This window comes from Cololabis saira, chromosome 3, assembly GCF_033807715.1.
Source record: "Cololabis saira isolate AMF1-May2022 chromosome 3, fColSai1.1, whole genome shotgun sequence".
Taxonomy (NCBI): domain Eukaryota; kingdom Metazoa; phylum Chordata; class Actinopteri; order Beloniformes; family Belonidae; genus Cololabis; species Cololabis saira.
The window spans coordinates 30,544,813-30,572,696 of NC_084589.1; the positions used below are offsets into that span (position 1 = coordinate 30,544,813).

The following is a 27,884-nucleotide window of genomic DNA, read 5'->3' on the forward strand; positions in this document are numbered from 1 at the left end:
GAGACCACAAAAACGAGCGTGTTCTTTTCTCTTTCCTTCTGTTACCCTTCCTGCATTTTTTTTCTCTCATTCACACTTTCTTTTTCTCCTTGCTGTCATTGCTTTCGCGGAAGAGAGGAGACAGATATGGAGAGCGCTTCGAACTCAGATGCTGGTAAACATTTTAACTTTTTTAAACTTCCAGCTTTTCAGTTTGTTAGTCCGCACTCATCAATTGTTTTCTAAACCAGATGGAACTGAACGGTGTGTTACTTTTTATGAAGTCACTCTGTTTGAACCATCCCTAGGCCCATGAGACATTTCCTGAAGTGTTGCTTGTGTATTATTTATTATTGTCCACTTGTATCCAGCTATAATGTGGACAGACTAGGTACAACTTTATAGTTTGTGTAGTCGACTTACATTCACTGGTTGTAGTAGAATTGAAAAGAAGATTTTTTTAAATCTGTTGTTCATCATATAGCTAAAGGTGTGTAAGAGCATTTGCTTAGACAGCTGAGCTGATGGGATCAGTAGCTGAGTCATGTTTTTCCTCTCGACTCCAACGGATGAGTAAACGAATAGTCCATTATGAATGTAATGGAACTTGTTATTGTTTTTACTTGAGAAATTTTATCTCAAGCCAAACAAGGATAAAGGTTTCATTTGACGTCACCCTTGTACCATATGTTTGAAATTTGAGTGCGTGGATAGATTGTACTGATTCAATCTAACTGTATATTTGCATCACTCACTGAACTTGGATCTGTATGTAATGTCTGACTTCTGTATTATCAAGTACGTTTTGTTTTTTAACCATTTGTGCTGATAAAAGTTTCATCTTTGGTTTACTCATTCACAATCACACCTGTTGGTTCGGTTCACGTTCCCTGCTTTGAGTCAGCATCATCATTTTTACTTTTGCTCTGTCACTTTTGCCAAAGTGACTTGACTTCAGGGGGTGATTGGTATTTGGGTGGCTGCTTGACTGAACCACAGTGCACAGAGCCAATACTACTGTGAATGTGTTTGGGCATGTATGTAGTGTTTTCAGTTTCAGTGCTGACGCAGTATGTTGCATTGTTAGACTTAAAAGAAGCCCAGTGTGTGGTAAGTTTCTCAACGTTCACATGTGTGCATAATCCTCTGGCTGTTGCTTAAACCCTGAGATGGAGCAACAATCCCGGATCTTGTGATGCTTTTATATGATTTAATGCTTTCATAACATCATGCTGGGTTGATGGAAACTGTAAATTAGTCCACTGCTCCTGTACACCTATGTTTTTAGAATTGTGTGAAGAAAAAAAAAAAGGAAGAAGATAGATACTTCAGTATTGTCTCACACTTGTTGCTAACTAATAACTGGGAGTAAACGGTACTGTTTCTAGACCGGTGGATAATGAATGAATATACATTTATTGTGACCATCCCGTATAAGAAAGCTACCAGCAGCTAATTATCAGATTTTATCTTATGATTTTTACATTTTGCTCTTCATGGCCAAACATGGCTCTCTAGATACAATCACAAATACGTTAGGAAGCTGTAGCAGCTTCAATAAAGCAATTACACTATGTTTTACAATTCAACATCTTCTGAGCTCAGCTGATAACAGTTTTAGGATTTTACTAAACATACTGATGCTACTGTCCTAACCTTATCACATCAAGATATTGTCAAAAACTCAGTCTGCAGTTTTTACCCCATTATGCAGTGTGTGTGTGTGTGTGTGTGTGGTGGGTTATTTTCTAAATCCCCTTTATCCTGGTTGTGGTCGAGCTGTACACGGGTGAGAGGGAATGTACACACCGAACAGGTCACCGCTCCATTACAGAGGTACACGAGTGCGATAACCAGCCATGCACGCTCATGCTTTCTCCCACACCCAATTTAGAGTCACCTCTCAACCTTATGTGCATGCTCTCGGACTGGAAGGAAATCTGAGTTTGTGGCAGTTTTCAGACTTTTTAATTTATGTTTTCGACATTGTCCTTCAGTGTGTGCAAGACGGTAAGCAGCCATAACTTTTGCTGAAATCAAACACTGACCATTATCCATGACAAGTCGAATTTGATAAATGAAATGATCTAAATGAAAAGGTCACAAAGCTGTTTATTCTGACAAATGTTCACCCAATTACCTCTGCAGGGTCAAGTTGACTTAGGTATGCTCTGTCACCAGATGTGAATAATTGTTAATAAATTGCAAAGAGGTAAGTCATTAGTCCAAATTTAAGCGTAGTGTGAAAGTCATCTTGACAGCCACAGTTAACTGATTTAATTGTTTTGCTTAGTTCAGTTCAACTTAATTGTACCTAAAGGTAAATTCGCCTTGCAATAAGGTGGTCTAGTGAGTCCAGCAACAATACATATATACAACATAAGCATAAACCATAATCACAACATAAAAGGCTAAAACCGTATCTATTTATTTAGGAGGGTTATAGCAGTAGGAATAAAACTATGTCTAAAATGTTTGGTTTTGAATTTTGGTACTCTATATCTGCGTCCTGACTGAAGCAGCTGGAAAAGGTCGTGTAGTGGATGAGAGGTGTCTTTTTAAAATAGATCCAGACAACTTGATGAATCTTTTCCACAGAAATGCCTTGACTATCTAGATTCTTTGAAAAATACTGTCTGGAGCTACAGCAGGAAATAAGCTTAATATTGTTGAAGTATTCAAATCGTGGCAGGAGCTCTTCAACGAATGCCAAGTATCTCAGTGGATAAAGATGTGAAGTCAGTCAATCAAGAAAGACGGAACTAAAAGTGAAAAACAAGTGTATTTTTAAAAGTAATTACGTTATCCGAGACACAGAATAGCATGCTTCACTAGTGCTCCTCCCTTTGTGGTTGTCCTAATCTAATGACAGTAACAGAGCAGTTTCTTTTCTTTTTAATAGGGATAAGCATTTATCAGTCAGTGGTTTTGGTAAGATTATGATATTCACCCTTACTTGTTCTTTCTAAAAGTTTCTCATATTTGTCAAGGTACCAAAGAGAAACTGGATGGATAAACACTGACTAGGTAACTTTCCCACATTATCCAAAATTGCAGTATCTGGAAACTTCAAAAATTAAGCACTCCAGGTTATTGGGTAGAGGTACAACAACTTCCAGGGCATTTCAGAAAGAGGCTGCAATCTGTGTCAGGAACATTTGTTTAATGAAGTATTGAACAATTTAACAAACCTCAGACTTGACATTTTCAAACGTATTTCAGTGAATACTTTGTAGTTGGATTAAGTCAAACACTATTAAGATGATCCAGAGCTTTGTAACACTGACATTGGCCCGGTTTCCCAGATAAGTTAAGTAGTTCTTAACAGTTAAGTAGTTCTTTCACAGGCTCCTTAAGATGGTTTGAAAGAAGTCTTTCGCTGTTAAGAACTACTTAACTGATCTGGGAAACCAGGCCATTGTGGTTCATACGTCTTTAACAGGATCTTTGAGAGAACTGATTGCAGACCAGGCAGAACAACCTCTGGTTTGCTTTTAACTTTGTATTATTATGGTGGTTTTGCTACGATAATTTGATGTGAATATTCCACGGTTGTTATGATCTTTCATTCCCCCCACGGCAACCTAGCCTTTATAGAAGCCCAGCTTTGAACTTAATCTCAGTCTTTGAGGAAAAAACTGTAGTGAAATGTGCCACTTTATTGGGTTATTTGTCTCCTTAAACACTTCAAATACTTCTTTTTGAGAGGTGAATGGCATTAGACAAATGCTAGCCAAGAAAAAAGAAGACGCAATAGTTGGAAGAGATTTTTTTATTTTTTTTTATTTTTCATAAATTATGTGTGTATGTGTTTACAAGAGGTTTTTCTGATTTAAATGTCCTGTTTCAGGTGTTGAGAGGGGGGTTCCTCCAACAAACTGAAATTGCTTGTTTTATAACTCCAAGATATCAGGACACAGCATAACAATTGTGTGATAAGGTTTCTGTTTGACCTTCGGGACAATATTTTACTTTGGAAGTATGTTTTTTGCATTCTCAGGCAACCTCTTTCCCACAAAAAAACATGTCACTTAAAGAATCTGTCCACAGGTATTTATTGTGCTTTTTAAAAAATTGGTGTATTCCGTTAGTAGAGTTAAAGTTTAAACACCACAGCCCATGAGCATAAATTTCCTGCTTATGCTCCAACAAGGTCATAGTGCTGGATTATTATTTCAACATTTGGGCATGGAGATGAGCACACTTGATAAACACTCAGCTGCATGCTGTCTGCTGTTTAGCTCCCTTTGGGAGTCTTATGGGAGTGTGTTTTATTTGTTTTCTTAGTTTCTGACTAATCTTTGTTCCCAGCAGCAGGGTGTTAACTGAAGGCTTGTGACTTCTGTTCCACACATGCCAGCCTGTGTTTGGGGGGATTTTTGGTACTTAGCCTGGGTTTTGTACACCAGACTAGGGGGGCTTAGTTAATATGACTGAGAACATTTTGTAGGAGATTTCCTATGATAGCACAGCATCAACAACTCTTATCACGGGGTTGTATGCTTTTATACCAGCAAATACTGTATTTAGTCACTTAAAAAAAAAAAAAAAAAAAACACAGAACACATTTGTCTTTTTCTCCATACCCTGTAAGGTAAAGAAGAAGATTTATTTCTTGCTTTTATCTTATGCTTTCCCCTTTTGTGTTAAACTATTCTTAGTGATGGACACCAAGGCAGTGTTTGCAGCCCTGTACAGCATCTGTGAAGAAAATGTCATTTTCTTCTCTGGAGGAAGCAAGGGATCCCAGACTGATGCTGCGAGGCGACTGGTGGAGTCTCTGACACTGATCCAGGAGCACGCTCAAAGTCTGGAACCCGTTATCGCCGGGTTTGCAGCTGTTTATCATCATTTTGACTTTGACCCCCATATTCCTGCTAATGGCTATCGCTCACTGGTCAAGGTAAGCAGGGGGCTGTTTTATGTCGTCTTACTGTATGTGTAGGGGTCAAATCTTTCATTCATGCTTTTTTTTATTTCACATCTGGTATACCTTCAAGAATTAAAAGCTCCAAACTGTGATACATTTCCATCAATATTATCTCTCTCCTTGGTATTGCATTATTTCAAGGTCAGTACAAATGTGTCAGAGATGGATTTTATGCTGCAATTGGAGTTAGATAAATCCTCCAGCTGCAGAATTACCCACCATGACTGTATCCACTGTACTTTATCTTGTACAGCTATTGATGAAACATCATGACCTTCAGTTGATGCAGCTCACCACAACTGAATGAGTCCAGCACCAAATTGATACTCTTCTCTATAGCCACTCGATTTCCCCATTTGTAATCCTTTTCATTCCTGCAGTACCACTCTTAGTGATCTGAAACACCCTTCTGGTACGGCAGAACGTTCAATATATAACACATGTTTACATTCAAGCATACTGTCACACATCACTTTCTTCCTGCAAACGTACCTCACCAGTCTTACAATTTAATCGTTCCCATTTATATTATTCCCAGAATGGCATGTTTAAATGAACCTGCTTTCTACTTGGGGAGGTATAGGCATTTAAATTGAGTATGAATATGGTATGGCTATATTTTCTTTTTCATTTTATTTATTTTTTTCTAAATAGCTAGTCATTTTTTGTCTTAATTTTAATCCCCCAAAATTTGAGATATTTTTAATTCTGTTCCCAGGTTCTGCGCTGCTGCCTTCTCCACATCATCCATAAGGGACGCTACATCACGGCAAACCGTCGCAGCATCTTCTTCAGAGTAGCACACAACGCAGCTGAAATGGAGGCGTACTGCAATGCCCTCTGCCAGCTGCGTGCCCTGCTCTATTTGGCTCAGCGCATGCTACACGACAACAGCCATGGGAACTTGTTCTTCCAAGATGAAAGTGGTCTCAGTGAGAGTTTTGTCCGTGAATATTCATCTATGCATAAAGGATGCTTTTATGGCCGTTGCCTGGGCTTTCAGGTGAGATGAACTTTGTCACAAGGTAATATTATTATAAACAAGAAATGAAGTGGGTAACGATTAGTAGTACATTTTGTTGATGCAGCAAAACATAGTTTGGAGTTTAAACAAAGTTGCAACACTGAGATGAAATGGCCTTATGTAAGTCATAGATGATGAGCATGCCTCTTAAACTTATTGACTGTCATATTCAGACAACATGTACTCATCTTTAAAATTCTGATAAAGCTGTTGATATTGGGGTTGACTCTAAAAAGATGTTAGGCTAGAAAAGGAATGCTAAACTACAAATTAATCCTGCCCTTGTAGAGAAAAAGGGAGGTGGATGGATGAAGTGACTGGTCCTCTTTGAGCTTAATGAGAGGCACTGCAGTCTCAGTAGAGAGGCCAAAAGGAAACTAAAGTAGAGGAAAAAAATGATGAAATCTTTCTTCTTTATACATTTAGAGTCTTATACCTGACATATTTTTGAATACCCTCATCTATGTTTCACTTTCTGCTTGAATGATTGAAGTTTTAATTATGGCCTGTTGTTTTTAAATGCACCATGGATACTAGATCAGAATTTAATTTTTTTCTCTCTTCTTGCTCATCCTTCCTTCCAGTTCACTCCAGCCATTCGACCCTGTCTTCAGACTATTGCTATTGGTCTGGTGGCCTTTGGAGAAAACTACAAGCGCCATCAGTCAGGAATAGGTCAGCATCATCTCAAGTGCAGCTGCACCCTCTCATCACCCAGCCGCATCGTTATTCACAGATCGTACACATCCATCTTCATGCCTCTTCTACATCACTCTTTGGTCCGACTGTGTGCCTCCTTTTGATTTTGTATTTGGCTTGAAGAAGCTTTTTCTTTTCTTTCTGTGCTTCTTGTACGTATTAGAATATTTTTAACATGCACACACGGTTATGTATGGATTCATAGAAGGAAGAATATGCACTGCATCATCCACACATTTCTGTTTTGCATGCATGAATATAAATGTTAAACCATTTATAAAAAAAAAAGAAAAAAAAAAAGAAAAAAGAATAATCCTGCTCACGGTTTCATGTGCTCTGTGCTGCGCCACAGTGGATACAGGTGGTATTGCACCGTATGGTGAGTGGCTCAGAACCTCTGCTCCTTTTAATTTTAGTCTCTGAAGTAAACTGACGAACCGTATTGTTGTGTATATAGAAACATTATTTTATTCTAGCTCCTATTCTCCTGGACAACACTGCAAGCTGTATTAGTGCTCTAGTGTTTTTGGTTTTATATGCTAAATGGATTCTAAGGGAGATTCTTCCTATTCAGTCTATAACCTCTATTTAATTACCCAACCTTGACCAAGAATGATGGTTGGTTAACTAGTATTGAAAGTGAAGTAGAATCATAATAAAACTTGTGTCTGTACCAAACAAAGACACACAAGGGACTGAAAGTATCCCTGTTGCAAAAAACATTATGCAATTATATTAAGCCACCTTACCTTGTAGAGGCTGATGAGGTTCCCCGGTGAATTCATCTCTTAGATTTGCTGTGTTATGGCAGAAATTTTATTTTCAATCGTTTTATTTCTTTCACTTCCCTTAGTCCTGTCTGTTCTGGCTATCGTTGCTTCATCTGCTAGGATTCAGTCCTTATTGCAGCTTCACTCATAACTGCTGGTTCAGTTTGATATTTTTGCTCTCATACTGCTTTGTTGTAGTCAGTCAGCTTTTTTTATTTATTTTAATATTCTGGTTTCCTCCACTTATTAACCCCCCCCCTCCCCCCATCTTATTTCCCCCCTCTTCGTATTGCTCTGACCCTGCTGTGTCCCCTCCATTATACACCTCCTCATTGCATTCACCTTGCTTTCTTTTCCAGGTGTGGCAGCCAGCTCTTTCTTTACCTCAGGAAAGTACGCCATTGATCCAGAGTTAAGGGGGGCAGAATATGAGCGCATTACTCAGAACCTAGATGTTCATTTCTGGAAGACGTACTGGAACATCACTGAGACGGAGTTCCTGTCGGTGAGTGGACTACTAATGCCTCGTATTACAGGTGGTCTGTGACATTTGTAATGTAAGTCATTGATTTACCATACACAAGGAAGTGTGCTGACTTGTTTTTAATTTGAAGCCGTATCATGTATATTGTCCTTTCCTCAGGTAAAAGTACCTTTCCATCTTTATGCATTTTGCCCTACAGGCCATTAGTAATAATATAGTGGAATTCAATTTATTCACTGGGGTTCATGACTTATTCATGCAGTTTCTCTCTCTCAAATGACCTGACTATCTTTTGGACGCTTTAATTTTTTTCTTTTCTTTTTATCTTCATCCTTTTTTTTTCTCCCTCTAGAGCCTTGCCAGTATGACATCTACTCAAGTTAAGGTGAACCGAGCTCTTTCTGTGCCCCCCATTGCCTTTGACCTTCCCCTGGCAGCCAACCACAGAGCATCTGCAACCATCGCTCCACCGTCGGCACACATTGGCACCGCTCCTGTTCAGATGAGGCTCATCTCATATGACTTGCGTGAAGGACAGGTACTTATATCACTATTCAACTCACACTATTGTAGAGTACTTTAAAATTCAGTTAGACATTTCAGAGTCTATGCAAAGCTAGAATAGGGCTTGTAATAGTTCCGCCCTTGTCGCTCAAATTCTCTATATTGACAGCAGCTTATGGATTGTTGATAAGCCACTTTGTAAGTCATATGAAGAACACATTTATTTAAACAATATCAAACAATACCTATCATGCTTCTGTTTCATTCTGTTTTAGCTTTTAATCATTAAATGTTTTTCATGTGGAATACTTGCTGTTTTTACGTTATTTTGTGTTTTATTTTGAACTTTCTTTCTTTTTTTTCCCTTCAACCTTAATCTAGTCAGGGGACCTCCTCTTCATTTAAGCTTTTTTTTCTCCTTTCTTTATTTCTTGATTCTTGGCCAGAGTTTCTATTGACAACACAACTTAAACCCCAGTGATCATGGTGTAAAAAAACAATGGTGCTTTTTATTATCATTACTGGCGAGATGCAATCTTGCCTCAGCACCCTGCTCCAACACCGCTACAAAATAAAGATTGTGAATTGATGTGCTTTTCTGCTGGCGCAGGGTGGGTTGGCAACAAGCTGCTGCAGACCAGCTAGTTTATCCAGCTCTCAAAGGACCCCTGTTGCTAACATGTCGAAGAGAATATAATGGCATTGACAATGATGTATCTGTGTTTGCAGCCACTGGAGTCGGCATACAGTTCGTCAGTGCGAGGCAAACATCATGATTCATTACCATGTCCCAACTTAAATAATATAGCTTGCTCTTTTTATTGACCAAAATAGTTCTTAGTTACGCTAGCTCCTAACTCCCATCTTTGTTCCCTTCTCTCCAGGACAGTGAAACTTTGCTATCACTCTCCCGTTCTGAGGGGGGTGCCATCTCCCTTTCTCTGGGGCTCAAGACAAAGCGTCTCCCTTCGTCTCCCTGCCTCCTGGTCCACTATCACGGAGGAGGATTTGTGGCCCAGACCTCCAAGTCCCATGAGGTGAGGGAGTACTCTGCTGCAGCATTTCATTAAGAGTTGTTCTCACTTTAGAAGAAAATGTTTCTTTTTCTTTCTTTTTTTTTTTTATTATCTAGTATTTTAACACGCCAGTCTTGTATGTGGCAGTATGAAAGTGATGGTTAGAAGCAAGTAAATCTTAAAGTATGTTATCTGGCATCTCTGTATGTATTCTTAAACAAACCACATCACTACTTCACAGCTTGTCACCAGGCTCAGATGTTTTTCCGAGGTTTGAGATCAGTAGTTTTGTTTTCTTCAGTAATTTTAATTCAAACGCAGTTAATTGAAGTGTTAATAAGAAAATGACTAGTAAACAGAAGAGGGAAGAAGTACTTGCAACTCTCTCAGTAGTATTTTATGTAATGAGCTCTTAAAATGACTTTTTTGCAATTGTTCATTGAAACCCCAAATAGCAGATCTGATTAGCTTCCTTGTCTGGAAAGTTTATTGTTGTTTCGTGTCTCTGACATCACAGCATTGTGATTGGAGGGGGAAATAAACCACCAAACTAACTTCAAATTAGTGGATGTGTCAACAATTCTGACTGGTAATTGTGCTTAGCCCATAAAATGTGGAGAAAGCATAATTTTGTTAGTAAGATTTATTACAGCTTAGGATCTGTTCAAATATGTGTAATTGTTGTCATATGAACACGTTTGGTTCCCTTGGTTCATCTTTGTAAGTATTTTTATTTAATTTTTACTTTTTTTACCATGGATTATGCCACTGCTTCCCATTTAGTGTGTGTTTGTAGTCGTGTGCAGACTGCAGCTACTTAAAGCTTTTGCCAGACAGGCCTCTGTGAAATTGCAAAAGACATGGGCACCCTTGATCTGCAGCTGCATAATAACTTGAAGATGAGAGTGAGCCATCAGAGCAGCAAGAAGGGCTGTCATGTTGCATTAACCGAAAATAGTACAACCAACAGCGAAAGATTACCCTGGGCTATAATGGAAAACTTAACAGACTCTGTTACTACTTCTGTCCTTTTCACGTATTAGAACCTTCCACACATTTCTGCTAATATCTCTCATCCCATTCTTGTTCACTTTATTTCCTTTTTACATCTTCTATTTGGCACCATATGGCGCTTTTGCATTAGTCTCACTTCTCCCCGGTTCTACCCGCTATGGCCCCGTTTTGCGCTTTCGCACTAGGGCTGAGACGTGTAGAGCCGCTCCAAGTCGGTACTTTTTTCTGTAACCATTTCAGCCAGGTTCTTAGCGGGCTGAGAAGGGACTATTTCTGAGGTCACCACCCTCCTCGCCATTGATTGGTCGGGGGGCGGGGACGTCACCACCCTCCGCGCCTCTGATTGGTTGGGGGGCGGGGCCGTCAGACGTTTGAATCAGGAAGCGGGAGTCAGAGCGAGGCGACCCGCGGCTCGCGGCGATTTTATTATAAAGCACAAAACGTCTGTTTGGTGATCCAACTCTGAGGTGCAGATGTTCATAAACCTGGTGGCTGTCGAGAAAAAATTAAAAAAGCGATGTAGACGGGCTGTTTTACTCTCAGCCGCTCCGGCTCCAGCTGATTTCTGATCAGCGCTGACGTGAACAAAGGTGTTGCGCAATCGAGTACGTCACAGCAGCTTCACCCAAACCTGCCCGCTTCTCCCCTGGCAATGCGAAAACACACGGGTGGAACCGTGTAAAGCCGCGCCGAGCCGAGTCGGGCCAAGTAAGTCCTAGTGCAAAAGCGGCAATATACACTCACAGGCCACTTTATTAGGTACACCTTGCAAGTACTGGGTTGGACCCCCTTTTACCTTCAGAACTGCCTTAATCCTTTGTGGCGTAGATTCAACAAGATACTGCAAACATTCCTCAGAGAGTTAGGTCCATATTGACATGATGGCATCACGCAGTTGCTGCAGTTTGTCGGCTGCACATCCATGATGCAAATCTCCCGTTCCACCACATTCATTATTGGATTGAGAACTGGTGACTGTGGAGGCCATTTGAGTCCAGTGAACTCATTGTCATGTTCAAGAAACCAGTCTGAGATGATTCGCGCCTTGACATGGCACCTTTTGCTTTCTTTCTGTCACAATCAGACTCTGAAAAGCTGGTTCATGCCTTTTATCTCCAGTAGATTAGATTATTGCAATGCACTTTTTGCAGGACTAACAAAGCAAGTGTTACATAAACTCCAGCTTATTCAAAATGCTGCAGCCAGAATTCTAACTAAAACCAAGAGGTATGAACACATCACTCCTGTTTTATCCTCTCTTCACTGGCTCCCTGTTAAACAACGAGTAGATTTTAAAGTACTTCTTATTGTCTTTAAATCTATGACTGGCTTAGCTCCCTCCTACATGGTTGACATGCTCAGTGAATACATATCGGACAGATCCCTTAGATCATCAAATAAGAGTCTCCTCATTATACCTAGAATCCACACTAGATCTGCTCATGGTGCTTTCAGTCACTGCGGTCCCACTCTCTGGAATTCCTTGCCGCAGGAAATGAGGTCTGCTCCAACAGTGCACTCTTTCAAAAGCAGACTGAAAACTTACCTTTTTGCACAGGTGTTTGAGTAAACTCTACATCAGTGTTTCTCAATCCTGGTCCTCGAGTACCACTGCCCTGCATGTTTTAGATGCTACCCTGCTTCAGCGCACCGTGATACAAGTACCTGTGTCATCAACAGAACTGTGCAGACCTTGGTGACAAGCTAATTAGGACCTTTAATTAGAATCAGTTGTGTTGGTGCAGGGTAGCATCTAAAACATGCAGGGCAGTGGTACTCGAGGACCAGGATTGAGAAACACTGCTCTACATGGTTGGCTGAGTGATCGCACTTTTGTTAAAATGGAATTATGGTGGTTGTTGTTTTTTTTTCTTCTTGTCATACTTTTATCTATTTCTGTTATTGTAAACTTTTAATTTAGTTTTTATGTATTTTGAGCACATTGAGTCCATGCCCCAAATGTGAAATGTGCTTTATAAATAAATTTGCCTTTATCCTGCTGGAAGTAGCCATCTGTGGTACACTGTGGTCATAAAGGGAAGGAAATGGTCATCAACAATACTCAAGTAGGCTGTGGCGTTGACACAATGGGCCCAAAGTGTGCCAGGAAAATATCCCCCACGCCATTACACCCCCACCACCAGCCTGGACTGTTGATGCAAGGCCGGATGGATCCATGCTTTCATGTTGTTGACACCAAATTCTGACCCTACCATCCGAATGCCGCTGCAGAAACAGAGACTCATCAGACCAGGCAACGTTTTTTCAATCTTCTGTTGTCCAATTTTGGTGAGCCTGTACAAATTGTGTCCTGTTCTTAGCTGACAGGAGTGGGACCCGGTGTGGTCTTCTGCTGCTGTAGCCCATCGGCCTCAAGGGTCGACGTGCTGCATACCTCTGTTGTAACGAGTGATTATTTGAGTTACTGTTGCCTTTCTATCAGCTCGAACCTGGCCGTTCTCTTCTGACCTCTGGCATCAACAAGGCATTTGCGCCCACAGAGCTGCCGCTCACTGGATATTTTCTCTTTTACGGACCGTTCTCTGTAAACCCTAGAGATGGTTGTGGGTGAAAATCCCAGTAGATCAGCAGTTTCTGAAATACTCAGAGCAGCCTGCCTGGCACCAACAACCGTGCTACGATAAGTCATTTAAAACACCTATCTCCCCCATTCTGATGCTCGTTTGAACTGCAGGTCGTCCTGATCATGTCTAGATGCCTAAACTCATTAACTTGCTGTCATGTGATTGGCTGATTAGAAATTTGCATTAACAAGCTGTTGGACAGGTGTACCTAATAAAGCGGCTGGTGAGTGTACTTGCCCCCTTCCAAATGTTTGAGGCCTGTGTGCTTTCTCAATCCTTCAAGGAAGAGCAACAAATGGAGTATAGACAGTTATAATGTTTTTGTGATGGAAGGGGTCAGTGTATTCCTTTTTTTTGTGTCTTTTCATTGATTCTGTATCTCACATTCCCTTGCGAAAGAGATTTTGACTTCAGCTGCAGCTGGAGGAGGAGATTTAAATGCACAGTAAAACTACGGTCAATAATGGATGTAATGAGATCTGCAAATTGAGCACCTTTTACCAGTTCAAAAAAGTGTGTGTATGTGTACACAGTTTCCAGACTTGTGTAAAATTAAACTGCTTGGCTCCCACCTCAATTTGAAGGGAGGGGAAAAAAACAAAACGAACAGAAATGTGCATATAACGCTCTCTTCTCCTCCCTGAGCCATTTGTTTGAGCTTAGCTTCTTTTATCTAGGATGCCTAATTATCTACCTGCATGGAAATAAGCTTAGCACTCACAACGGCCACGGACAGACCTGCCCACAGACAAAATTAAATGTTACTGATTTTAGACCTACAACAACAGTGTCACAAGCTCACACACACCTTTTTAAGAATACCATCACAGATTCAAAGTACTGCTGAAGCTGCTCGTCTGTTGTTTTTAAGATTTGATGTGGCAAGTAGGGCATAAAAACACCATAGCTAACTGCTGCATACTTGCTATTTTATTCTTCCCACACCCCATGCTGCATCACAGACTGGCGACATTACATAATTGTTTCCTGGCATGTATTGAAATCTGTTGCTTTGACTGGTTGCCCTGTCACAGCAGGTCAAGAACATTTAAGTCTGTGCCAAACAAGAATTTATGGCAAGAATCTTGTATGATAACATGTTTTTAATGTGTTTCTCACATTTCAAGGTCACTGCATCAGTACAGTAAGCACTTAACCTGTCTGTTACAGCAATAAAAAGAAAAACACTCGGTATTCTGGGAAAAGGCTGTAAATCTGAAAAAGTTATTTTCCTCTTCTTACTGTTAAAAGTAGGACATGTAGACATTTTTGTTACTACTGCATGAAAAGATGAATGGAAATGAGTGCGAGGGACGCTCTCATTCTCCTCTTTAAATGAAGGAGATGACACAAAAGAGACATTGTTTATATCTTTTTATCCCCATCTATTTTCACTCAGAATTTTTGTGGGACAAAAGTGCATATCTTTATTGCTGTCTCTGCGTTTTATTGATGCTGCTGCTGTTCCTCAGAAATGTAGCAGCTTTTACTTTAATGGGTTTTTTCCCATTCATAATGTTGACAAGCTGTGATTTTGTGTCTTTTGTGCAGCCCTATCTGAAGAGCTGGTCCCAGGAACTTGGTGTTCCCATCTTGTCAGTGGACTACTCTCTTGCCCCTGAAGCCCCGTTTCCCCGGGCACTAGAAGAGTGTTTCTATGCCTACTGCTGGGCTCTGAGAAACCATCACCTACTAGGTACACACAGCATCGGCCACACTGGAGTTAGACTTGAATGCCATTTTTTGTTTTCCAATAGTATGTTCTTTCAACTCTACAAAGACTTAGAATTTGTACATTTTATATTCAGGCCTTTTTTTGTTTGAGATGCTCGCAGCTGAGATCTGGTATTCCTAATTCTGTCAATAGTCCTTGAGAGAGGCCTCGACACTTAGATGGTGGCTTAATTTAATTTACCTAACATAATTACGATGATGAACTCACTGGTGTATATTAAGTGTCACAACTCATGGTGCATTTCAAAGTGAAATTCAAGCTATGAGGTTGAAGAAATGTTCTGCAGGCTTGGCAGAGTACTACATTCAGAAGCAGGTTTGGAGAAGATGATAAAAAGAAAAATGTATGCAACACTGGAACTGCTACTGAGCAGAGTTGTTACCAGAAGTCTGGATGTAAAATGCTTTGAATTGCCAACAGACTTTGAATAATTATAGATTTCATCCAGATAAGTAACCAAGAACACAGTGGTCAATGCTAATGACATCCAGAGTTCCTTTGTGATGGGTGGTGGGGTGCTAAATATCAATTCAACACACCACAATTCAAGCCTTAATGGTGGAGGGACCAGCCTGTGTGTGACTGTTCGTTGGGGTGAGGCTGTTGAGCGTCAGGGATGAGAATATTTTTCACATCTAACAAAAGGAATAATTAGGTCCAAACAAGGATGGTGAGGTCATGGGTGTTTGTCTTAAAAGATTAAAAAGAAAAATGCTCAGACTCTTTTGACGTTAAATAACAGAATAAAGTGCAGACATTTGAGGGGAATGAACACATTCTAAGTTACTGATAATGGAATAAGACTTGATCAGGTAGGGGAGAAGAGGGTTATCCAATGCCTTCTGAGCTTCCTCTGTTGGTTCTGCCAATTGCCTGTATCTGCTGCGAGGAACATTTATTACTTAAACATTGACCATGCTGTATACTTCTCGCTCTCCAATTGCTGTTCGGCAATATCAAAACAAATTGTGATGTTCAGTATTCAGACGGAAAACAAGACTTCCGCTTGGTTTGGGTTGGATGTGACAACTGAAGCATACTGTGTCAAATTGACAGTGATTGTAGTGTAATATGTTAGTGTTGTAATAGAAGACGATATTGTAGCTATGAAGCAGACAATGAGACACCTGTTCAAAGAGGTGAATATTATCAGGTTGGTGGACAGCCACCCTCTTTTTAATTTTTGTTTCTCTTTTATCCCCCCCACACCTCATTACTGTTCCATTTTTCTCTCCCCAGGATGGACTGGAGAGAAGGTCTGTCTGGCTGGTGATAGTGCAGGAGGCAACTTATGTCTGACGACATCTATGCGTGCTGCTGCCTTTGGTGTGCGAATGCCAGATGGCATTGTGGCAGCCTACCCAGCTACTTTGCTGACGGCCTACGCATCACCCTCCCGTCTGCTTACACTTATGGATCCCCTGCTGCCGCTCAGTGTGCTTTCCAGGTGTCTCAGTGCCTATGCAGGTATCTTGCCAAGATTTTAGACCGTACTTTTTGACTATAGTAGAGAGTTGAGTTCAGTTTGTTGTTGTTTGTTATTATTATTACTCCCCAGATTGCCTGCAGGCTGCAATAAGCAGGGCTAGTGTTGCTAATTTTCCACTCGTAAAGATTAACCAGATAATCAGCTAATTTGTGCACTGCACCTGTGCAGGGGAATGACATAAATGATAAAACTCAAACATCAGCTCTTGAGTCAAATGATTTCCGTCTATTCATTATCTTGTCCACAATGTGTACTGTAAACAGAATAATCAAGTCTTTGTAGATGCCAAAAACAACATTGACTTTACAGGAGAGATTAATTTTATGGATCAAATTATTTATTTAGATGTAACCCAGCTATGTCACCTGTAGCCATTTTTGTCAACAGAAACTCAGTTTAGTCACATAGGTATCCATCTATCCCCTCCTCCTCCCTCCCCTTGAAATATTCTCATTTCTACTTGGGGAAAGTCTGCAGACAAACGGAACACTGAAACAGAAATATTACTTGAGTTGTGTTTCCTCTGAAAAATGAAACTAAAACATAATTCTTCAATCCCTCCCACTGCCAGCTTCACAGCTTTACTGTCACGTCAGTAGCTTTGTGGCAGTGCTGCACACCCCTGTGAGAGCAGCTTTCTTTTCTGAACTGAATGGGTACCTTTCTTGTGATTGCTGTGCTTTTATTTATGTTACTCAAGTGTGCTTGCGATATTTGGCTCTTTCTCATATATCTTTATATATATCTTTTTCCTTTTTTTTAATATGCGTTTCCTTCTTCAGGCAACGAGCCGGAGGCTGACCAGCAGGTAGAAAGAGTGAGCACACTGAGCCAAGTGAGGAGAGATACAGCGCTGATGCTCCGAGATTTCCGACAGGGAGCCACCAACTGGATCCATTCTCTGCTGGATCCCAACAGAACCTCAGCCTCCCCCGGCACAGCTGCAGAGGCCCCACCAGGAAGTACAGACACACCTGTAACTGGTGGGTTGCATGCGTGTGTTAGTGTTGTTGCGCTAAGCTGGGGACACACAGGATGTGGGTGGCTTTAAAGGAGGATGCCTGGCAGCTGTTACGTTTTAAAGATCCAGTCAGTTTGTGTCTTTAATCATATTTCTGTGCCGAGAGTCAGATTGAGTGTTAATCGAGTGCACTTATTTTATTATCTCTTGGGTGTTTTTTATACCAAAACAGGTTCCAATTTTTTGTAGACATGTACTAGTCATTGGTACCAGAGGCTGGTTTTTAACTTAATGTTGCTTCTGGGGTCTTTGATAGGATGTCGGATGTGTGAGTTGAAGTCTGGTTTAGGCATGAAAGTTGGGGTTTATGGTTTTGATCAAGCTTCAAAATGAAAGGAAGTTGATGCCAAGTCTATTAAGGATAGTTTCTCTCAAGTTTGTGTGTTTACATAAACTGTTGACTACTGACATTTTCAGAGTGTGTGAGCCTATTTATAATTTGTCCAACATCACTCTGCTAGAGTTAATTTACTACCCATGTCTGGGAGGGCGTTGATGTTGATTACTCTTCTTCAGCTTCCAACTAACCAATAATTGTCTCCGAACCTTGTTGCATAATACTCCCATCACCTCATTTGGTTCAGTTCTCTTTTTGAATGTAGCATCACCTTTAGTACCTACAGTAATTGACTTATCTAAGTCTCGCCCCTCAAACGCATGTGAGGGACTGGAACCATGGCTTCCATTGCCTTTAGTGCCATTTAAAAAAGAAAAAAAAAATAACAAAAAGATACATCTGGCATTCAGGTCTACCATTAACTTTATAGCACTAGTTCTGAAGTTATTTAGTGCAGTAGATTAAAGTAATCCTCCATCTATACCTGCTTATTTTAATTCGGGGTCATGGGAATCTGCTGGAGTCTATCCCAGCTCTATTTGGGTGAAAGGCGGGGATAAATCTCAGAAAATTAGAATATTGTGATAAAGTTCTTTATTTTCTGTAATGCAATTTAAAAAAAAAAAAAAAAAAAAAAAAAAAAAAGTCATACATTCTGGATTCATTACAAATCAACTGAAATATTGCAAGCCTTTTTTTATTATTTTAATATTGCTGATTATGGTTTACAGTTTAAGATTCCCAGAATATTCTAATTTTTTTAGATAGGATATTTGAGTTTTCTTAAGCTGTAAGCCATGATCAGCAATATTAAAATAATAAAAGGCTTGCAATATTTATGTTTATTTGTAATGAATCCAGAATGTATGACATTTTTTTTTGTAATTGCATTACAGAAAATCCCAATATTCTAATTTTCTGAGGCAGTCCTGTAATACATGTCCCCAGTCCCTCATAGGGCCAGATATAGGCAAACAACCATACACTCACTTGAACCGCCATTTGACCTAACATATATGCTCATGGACTGTGGAAGTTAGCTAGAGGGTGTGGAGAAAACCCAGGAAAGCACAGTGAGATGCAAACTCCACACAGACATGCCTCTGCTGGGATTCAAACTAAGAGCTTTCTTCCTGTGAGGCAATGCTGCCAACCACCAACCCACGCTGCTCCAACTTGAATTAATCATAATTACCGTATTTTCTGGACTATAAGCCGCATCTGCTCTATTTAAAAAAATAAAATAAAATAAAAGATATACAAGCTGCACCTGCATACAAGCCGCATCTGCTCTATTTAAAAAAAAAAAAAAAAAAAAAAAAAAAAAAAAGATATGCAAGCCGCAGATATTTATGTTGTTAGATTAGATATTTACTACATGTACAGAACAATTTAGAACTGTAAATGAGGTACATGTATGTACCTAAATAGATCCTTTCCTAACAGTGTCTTTTAACACAGCAGCAACTTTGTTGATTAAAACAGGACAGAACCAAGAGTAAATAACCGGTATTTATTTATCTGTTTGAAATCTGCTTCTACCTACTTCTATCTGCTAATGAAGAAGTAGCATATTCTTCTTTGCATTTATTTTGTCTTAGTTTTGATTCTAATTTCGGTTAGAACGGTGGCGGAAATATCCACAGAACAGCCGCCCGCACCTTTGTATAAGCCACATGGTTCAAAACCTATGAAAAGTAGCGGCTTATAGTCCAGAAAATACGGTAAATTAATCTTAACCTGTGGGACATGAACAGTTTTTACTCTAGATGTTGTGACGAGCATAAGATAGAGCTTCTCCCAGTTGCACTGAGATCTATAAACCCTCTCCTCCAATTGAAGCTCATTGCCAACCATATCTATTTTAAGATGGTTCTTTTTTACATAGCCAATTGTGGTATGTTTTGAATGATCCTCAGCATAAGATGGTCTTTTAAATTATTTATTTTTTTTTTGTTATGTAAAACATCTTGGGACGAGATTTTTACACGACTCAGGCACCACTGTAAATAATGTCAGTAGTTTTTCAGTCAGTAAAAGTAAGTTATTGGGGCCAGACTTGCAGATTGATCAATTAATTGCAACCACTTTAAATCTGAAAGGGAGATTGACATTTGCATGATGTTCCCATAGGTGACACCCTTTATGGTTGAAAGCTCAATCCAAAGAGTGCCATGTGAAGACATTTAATTAAAAGGCCATCATGACGCTGATATGATTCATTATTAAAAGATTGGAGATTGGATGTGCTTTGTGAAGAGACCAGCCACGATTGTGGTATTTTGACAGCTTAGGGCGGGCAGATGATATCACTGTGGCAGCACTTATTGAATTTCTTCCACCTACTTCCCTCTTCTTCCTGATATATCCCAATTTGCATTTAAGGCTTTTTAACTGTTGGCTGTCAACCAGAGGACTTATAGGATGAAATGATGGAATAAGTGAAAGCGATTCTGTATTTTATAGTTTTTGGTTTATCGTATGTCCTTTCACTGCCCCTTCATCCAGAGCAGTTTTCTTTTAGGTTCTACAATTGAACCATACCATTGTGTGGTTAATAACTTTTGGCATTTCATTAAAAAAAAAGCTATTTTATTCAACAATTTATTTTCTCTTTTTGTGCACTAGATACAGTGAGGAAAAGTGTTTCAGAGGCATCCATATCTTCTCCTCATGCTGACCCTCCTGTGGTCACTGAGCCATCAGAGTTTCCCAGCAGGAAATTATCTGTGAAGAGCAAGACTTGCCAGGACTTGGGATCTCACAACAGCTCCATTTCCCAAAATGCACCACTGATCTCGGAGCGCACCGTATGTTACTTTTGTACTTGTTTGCACTGAAATTAGCTTTTGATATTATCTACTAGATATCAACACTATTAAACAACCAAGAACTGTTTCTTAAAAGAACCCTGCAGTGAGGAACAGTGTGGGAGTGTAGCTCTGTTGTTATGGGGTCAGGGGTAATGTGAAGGTAATTGTAGTACTATTACCATAAAGAGGAGTCTCACTGACCTTTTTTTTCTGATAAGGTGGTCTGTAGCTTCACACAGCTTGCCTTTTAAAAGTATTTGCCATACAGTTGTTGCCTTTTTAAAGAGGTTAAACATTTTATAGCATTGCAATATTGGGGCCGAGATTATGTCAGTGATCCTCACAACCAGATTTGGCTATAAAATGCTTACAGAAACCTTCCTAATTTTTGGGTTGTGTAGGCAAGGTGTTGGAAATAACCTCAACTTTTTTTTCCCCCCTCCTCCTCAAAGGCATATTGGGTTTCTGTCCTAGCATGGGGAAAACCTAATGTTTCATAAGACATCAGATTTTCGTCCTTGAAATTTTGATCATTTAGTCAAGACTCTGGTGTTTGGGTACAGTTTGATTTTCACACAAAGTTATGTCTGCTCATATGTAAGTGGTCTTTGCTTATATAGGAGCTTTTTACCTCACTTTAGGTTCTACAGTGCTGTGCAGTTTTTGCCTTTTTTGTATTTAATGCACATACATTGCTTTTCACTTCTGTTTCAAGCCTTTAACTCTTCTGATCATAGTGTTTTCAAAACTAATCCTGGATAACTTTTTTTTTTTTTTTCAAATGTAGCTCGAAGATGTAAGTTTCTTCCTCTCTAAAGATGGAGATTCCTCCATCTCCCGTGACTTTTCTTCCATCGCTATACCACCCATTGCCAGGGAGGAGGGATCGACTCAGGAGCACCCCAGGGAGTTTCCTTTGGGGTTTGAGCCGTTACGCTCAGAGCAACTGGCTGAAATGAGAGTTGAGAGTTCTCCAGTGGTCAAGGATCCTTTCTGCTCACCTCTGCTGGCTCCTGATAGCATGCTGAAAGGGCTGCCTCCTGTACACTTAGTGGTAAGAAAAGTTCAAGATACATACAGCAGTTCCAGATGTTCCTTAGGCATATCTATTGTTGATGATCTTTCAACATGTCAATGCACTGTAAATGATGAACTCATCCAATCACTCAGATTCAAGGTCCAAAATGTATAGCTCCATAACAGATCATGCATAGATTAAAGCTACAAACACTATTTTGATATCAATTCTTCCACCAGGGTGAGCTCTGGGTGCAAAGCAGTCCTAGATTACTCTACATTTTTTAAGAAGCACAGTAAAAGCTAAAGAAGAGAGGCTGCATTATCTGGAAAATCATAGGTTTTTTTTTTCTTTTAAGTCATGGTCTATAAACTAGTTTATTTCTGGTAGTTTTGTCAGGATAAAGGTACTTCAAAATAGCATAATATGGCTTCTAATAGTGCATAATCATCCTATCAGACAATGCATTTACAAAAAGTAGTGAATTGTGTGGGTTGACTGATTTAAAAACTTCAAGTAGATTGTATTATCAGAGAAAGTCCCTTGTAGCATATTGGGAAGGTGTAAAGAAGATGCTTTCAAATGAGTAGGGATGTTCATTGTTTATAGTAGATGATTTTAAAGTCTTTTTTTTTTTTTTGAGAACCATTTTAGAATGAAGAAAGTAGTGCAGATTTTTAAGTAGCTTTGGTGCCTCAGCGCAACTGAATAGAAAGCAGGGACAAAACCGACTGGGGACGCATGGCTTCCTTTTCTTCACCCCTCAATTAAGATTCTTGACATGTCGGAGGGAGAATTTAAATTTGCTTTTTAACCAGTCGTTTTCCTCTGTTTTTCTTTCCCTGTGTCAGGCTTGTGCGTTAGATCCCATGCTGGATGACTCTGTGATGTTTGCCAAGCGTTTGAGGAACGTGGACCAGCCTGTCACTTTGTGCGTGGTAGACGACCTCCCCCATGGCTTCCTCAGCCTATCTCAGCTCTCCAAAGAGACGAGAGAGGCTGCCAACGTCTGCGCGGAGAGAATTCGTGCCGTCTTCAACCAGGACACACCTCCAGAACCACGCAAACACCGCAAGCTGGAACGGTCCGATAGGGGCACGTCGGCGGCTCCTGGGGAAACTGGTTCTCTCTTTGTTGGCCCCGTTGAGGAGGAACAGCCCGTTGTCGGGAGAGGGACTAAAATTGCTGAAGGGGAGGGCTCAGTTGCTGTGGCAGCCCCGAATAACACTGACGCTGGTGGCATTGGTGCTTAAATAAGGTTGGATAAAAGAGGTGATTGCATTTCACCCAAGGAGTGGAAGGAAAGAGTAAATGAAAGTGAGACTGAAGCAGGCAGTGCAATGTCTAAATGGGAGATGAAAAAGGCATCCTGGGAAAAAAAAGGGGGGGAGGGAAGGAGCAGACAAGGAGATTGCTCAGCGTTTGAAGAGGGGGAAAAAAAAAAGGTGGCGGAGAACAGAGGTGCATCATCTTATGCTTTACAGTTCCTACCACTTGTCATGCCTCATCATGCACAAAAGCAAATCTGGCTGACAAAATGAACACACCCACAAAAGACAGACATCTTAGAATGAAAAGGTGTAAAATCTTCTTTGATCAAAGACCAGCATACACCCACATGCAGCACATTTTTAACAGAGATGGTGTTAAGTGGCGGAGGCTCGGACAAAGCTGTGCAGAGTATTCCTAAAATAAGGCCTAAATGGGTGATTGATCTGGGCTGAGGCCGACCCTAATCAGATAGTGGGAAACACACAATGTCGTTTTATGAGGAGTTATCCACATCAAAATGTTCACTTGTCTTGTGGTGCTCCTCTAAATCATACTCCACACTGTTCTCCATTATGCCAGTTTGGCAGTCACTACAGGTCACTGTGGATAGTAGCACTGTGGACTCTCCCAAAATACAATTAAAGCTAAAACACAACGCTTTCAAAGACTTCAAACTGGAGGATTTCTCTACGCCCTAAGATTCTACTGCAGTTTAATATTAACTCTATGCAAGAATATAAGTTTTGCTATATGTATGACTTTGTATTGCTATTACAATCCCTGAGTCCTGGTAGACTCACTTGATTTGTACAATATATTACTTGATGCAATCTTCCGCTTTTTTTTTCTTTAATACCATGATTTTAAATGTGCTCCTCATTTATTTCTGCTTCTTCAGCCTCAGCTGCTTTGGCATCCCCGGCCTTTCAAATTAAGCTCATATCCCATTCTCTGCAAACTAGAGTGATGAAAAAGAGAAACTGTAGCATATAACAGACGCTGTGTCCTATCTCACTATTGCCTTGTGCTTTTTGTACTGCAGATATCGGCATACAAAGACCGCATTATATTGCTTGTTAAAGTGAAAACTATGATTCATTCATTTGAAAATGAATGCAAGGAAATTGTGGTCCCATCTCCACAAATCATGGCTATTGAATGTGTTCAGTTGGCAAAATGTTTGTAATATTTGAAGACTGGAAACAATCACTGTGTCCTCGTTAAAATGGAGCTAGATGAGCATAACAGTGAAAGTCCCTCTTCTTGGCTATCAACGTGAATCATAAACTCGACTGCAATGATTTCCTTCGAGGCTGTCGCACCTTTTCTCCAGGTGTTGTCCACATCTGTACCGTATGTATTATGCATTGCATCTAGATGCCACTGCTCTCCAGACTTATGTCTGACCTGAGATTTTTTTTTTATTATTATTTCTCCACATGTCAGAGGCCTTAAACAAACCCCCTGCTGTCTAAAGCGTTTGCAAAAGCTCTACATAAAAAAGACCAACACGCATTTGTCAAACTGCAGGTAGCCATGAAAGATATGTTTGCTCCCCGCTGCCACATTTGGAGTTGACTTTTTTTTTTCCTGATAAGTTGAGGACACTCCTGAGTGTATTGCCATCAAAGCACTTTAAGTACACAAAAATGTCCTTCTGAGGGTTAGTCCATATATCGGGTCCAACTAAATATAGTTGCCAACAATACATGCTCTCTTCGTCCCTTGCCTGATAACGGGGACGGGGTTGCCAGGTCTGCAAAGAGGGATGCTGTTTGATGAAAAGGATTTAGCTGACACTTAAGTGCGAAAGCCTTCCCCTGTAGAAGAGCAGGATTTTCAGCAGCAGTCATGCTGCAGGATTAGGCCATATTCAGTTCTGTCAGCTCCAAGTACTTATTGCAATATTTTTAGTCGGATTGATGGAAAGAACGAGGCCTGCAAAGAGAAAATAAGTTATACATTCACTCTTGAGATTTTGGACTGAAGTTCAAACTTGCTTTAATAGCCGCTGTTTATGCACACTGTGCACTTTTGTTGCAGTTGGTTTGTCGACCGGTGCAAGTTTATTTTAAGCTCAAGTTTGCATACATATCATTGTTCTTTGTCCCCTTTTCTTGGTGTTTGTGGCTCAAGTGGAGTATACACGTGCACATTCAGAGATTGTAGTCATTTGTGTGTGAAAGGTAACACGAACTCCCAAGTGCAAAGACGCTGGGGTTTTTCTTTCTTTTTTTTTTTAGGCACCCCCCCCCCCCCAGTTGTGTTCATATAAAGACAAAATGGCACTTTACACTTGAGACTGTACCATTACTTTTAATGGAAAATGTGTTTAGTCAAACCTTATTAAGTCTTATTAAGTAACAGTGATTGTGATATACTGTTTATAGACTGATATACTGAGAAATCACTAAAAATGATCAACAGCACAGCTGATTGTTCATTTACACTGTGTGTGGGTCAGACAATTGCACCGGCTCACCTGTCATGCTTCTAGAGAACTTGTGAAGGCCTGGGGAGCACATCTGATGTTTTTTATAAGATGATTTTGTATGACGTTTCAGTGTTACCTTCCCAACAGGGTTGCTTATATACTGTGTGATACTTTGAAATAAGTCAACATAATTTGTTTTTCTTCCCTGTACTGTGTTGAACAAGATTTCCCATGCAAACCGTTGCATTAATTTACTCTTGTTGATGTTGAGCTTTTAAATTTGTGTAATTGTAGTTCTCAGTCTTTCACTCAGTTTCTCTTTTCCTAATTATAGTTTTAATGAAGTTCAGTACTGCTACAAACATGAACCAGCAAGTTTTTACAGTAATCTTGAGTGGAAAATATAAAAAAAAACCTTAGACAATGCCAAGTTATCTGTATTTTTATATTAGCTTACAAAAGGGTAGTAGTCAAAGTAAGAAAATCAAACAGTGATATGGAGTGTGCCAATAGCTGCAAAATTAATCGCACAGCTACATCGTGCCAGTTTTCATCCCACACTGCTGTTTTATAGTGCAAATTGTAAAGACTCCAGCAGAGTTGATGCAGAACAGGTTGACTCCTGAGAATGAGAACACCTCGGAGTGAGGGAGAAACCCAAGTAATGCTATGTGCTTTGAGGGATGCAGAAATAATTAGGGCTCATGATGGGTGCAAACATTGCAGTTGCGTAGGAGGATGTAATGTGGGCATGAGTCATTAACTGGTGTAAGCTCTGTAATGTGTAAAAAGGAAAATGAATGAAATATTCTATATGCACCTCAAGTAAACACCATAATTGGAACATCATATTGAGACCAAGATCATTAGTCTGAATATTGCTGTGCATGTAAACATAGCCCCAGTCTGTCTTCCTAATCTGAAATGTAGTGATGCTGTTTGTCGTGTTTTAGTCACCTCAAGCTGCGACTTTGCAGATAACATGCCAATACAGCAATATTCAAAGTAAATGCAAGTCTTGCAGCTTGCCTGTGGAAATGCAAGTGTAACCTCTAGTACGCCTCAAATGTTCCTTTACAACGGTATAAAGAGTTGGATGTCGGTTATGAAGTTTGAAGCAGAACCAAAGACTGCAGTCTTGTAACAGATGCACTGCCCTTGTTCAATGTCTTCTGTCAACTGTTACCTTTTGAAAATGCAGCTGCTAGTTAGTGGCACATCTCTGAATACTTATGCAAATGTTTAGTCTTTTCAAAAGCCATTGAGTTGAGGGGGTGTATTTAATGCAGATTTTTTTTTTTCCCTACTTTTGAAATGTTTATTTGACTGAAAATGCCACAAGTGCAAATCTGCATTAAAAAGAAGAATCTGTATCAAACATATTAATGTGATATTTTAACTTTCGTATTAGCTGATGCATTTAACTGCATATTTCTTGACTTTTCTGTGCAGGTTCTATGATTGAATCATGTATCATGCACCGTTATGTTTTTTATTTAAATAAATCTATTCTCATGAACTCTGCAGTCTTGAGTTTTTTGGTGCATGGCCAAATCAAAAGGTCAAGGAACGATCCCAGATGAAAGTTAGTTAAGAAAATGTAATATGTTCACCTTAATATTCCTGATGTCTTGAGGATTGTAATTGAATACCAAAACCGCTTGAGTGAACTTTACAAGGTGGTGAGACGGTCAGCATTTGGGAAAGGGCTGCCTCTTGATCAGAGACTGTCAAAAGATGTAGATAAGGGCAGGGGGGGGCAAAATTGTTTGTTTTTCAAAGCAAGTGTAAACGTAATGTAGGAAAACATATTATGACAGCAGATTTTGTTGTTTTACAGTAAAAACCAACTCAAAAATACTAACATAACCTTACTTTCCTAGTGGACATCTCATCTGAAAACATGCAATTAGGCTTTTAGATTTGTAGGGTTTTGTGACAGAAGACCCAGATCACAGGTTTCCTAACTGCCTTTCCACAAAAATTCAAGCCATGCAACATTCACTGCTTCAGAAGTGTTTTTTGTTTGTTTTTGCAAATCTGTAACATTTCCAATAGGCCTTTAGAAGAGGGAGCAGTTGGATGCCTCCTATTAATCAGATGCCATTACTATGCATATTTGAGACAAAAGAGAACCCTGCAGGACTCTTAATTGCTACATTTAGCACAAGTTTAACATACCAAACAAACTTAAATGATGCTAAAGTGTGATTGCTGCTTAATTTATTGCTAGATGTCTCACTTAAAAAAAAAAAACTGAATATACTAAATGGCTCTAATGTTCTACCTTTCGTCAACTTCGGCTCAAAATGGTTTAATGCGTTAACTTTGAACACATTTTAGGGTATTTCCAAAAGTAGTTTTAGATCACAATTCTATTGACACAGTCTAATAGCCTCCACATACGTCAGCCGCTGATTAGAAATATAATTTGTACGGGGAGGTAAGGCCTCATCTGTGTCCCTGCTACTTTACTATGGGTATGTGACCTCCGATGAAAGCACGATTGCAATCAGCCTATAGGCCGGATTATCCATATATTGAACCGGGAGCGCCCAGGGGCACCAAATCAAATGTAACTGGACCATATGTCATTTTTCTCTCTATATTTGCTGGAAGAGGAGCAGGTACAGCAGTAACCAATGATATAATAAAAATACATGAAAATAAAATAAAAAGAATTGTGTTTGAGTGAGTGCCTTAAAAACCTTAGATCTAACAGCATTGCTATTTTATTAATGTGCTGTTCCCTACCTTCAC

At 39.8% G+C, this 27,884-nt stretch overlaps 1 protein-coding gene across 3 annotated transcripts in view; it reads left to right on the top strand.

The window, feature by feature from the left end:
* Window positions 1-26,643, top strand: part of lipeb (lipase, hormone-sensitive b) — a 32,767-nt gene extending 6,124 nt beyond the window's left edge. Inside the window, exons 3-16 of one of the 3 annotated variants that reach the window (XM_061717198.1) lie at window positions 114-154; window positions 4,641-4,882; window positions 5,628-5,912; window positions 6,518-6,608; window positions 6,985-7,011; window positions 7,762-7,907; window positions 8,239-8,424; window positions 9,275-9,427; window positions 14,557-14,701; window positions 15,980-16,207; window positions 17,012-17,212; window positions 20,216-20,397; window positions 21,188-21,454; window positions 22,270-26,643. In XM_061717198.1, coding sequence (XP_061573182.1) covers window positions 114-154; window positions 4,641-4,882; window positions 5,628-5,912; window positions 6,518-6,608; window positions 6,985-7,011; window positions 7,762-7,907; window positions 8,239-8,424; window positions 9,275-9,427; window positions 14,557-14,701; window positions 15,980-16,207; window positions 17,012-17,212; window positions 20,216-20,397; window positions 21,188-21,454; window positions 22,270-22,671 — 2,596 coding nt within the window. In that variant the 3' untranslated portion in view covers window positions 22,672-26,643. The remainder of the gene's footprint in view (window positions 1-113; window positions 155-4,640; window positions 4,883-5,627; window positions 5,913-6,517; window positions 6,609-6,984; window positions 7,012-7,761; window positions 7,908-8,238; window positions 8,425-9,274; window positions 9,428-14,556; window positions 14,702-15,979; window positions 16,208-17,011; window positions 17,213-20,215; window positions 20,398-21,187; window positions 21,455-22,269) is intronic. The other 2 variants (XM_061717199.1, XM_061717200.1) reach the window with 2 other exon arrangements.
* The last annotated feature ends 1,241 nt before the right edge of the window (window positions 26,644-27,884 follow it).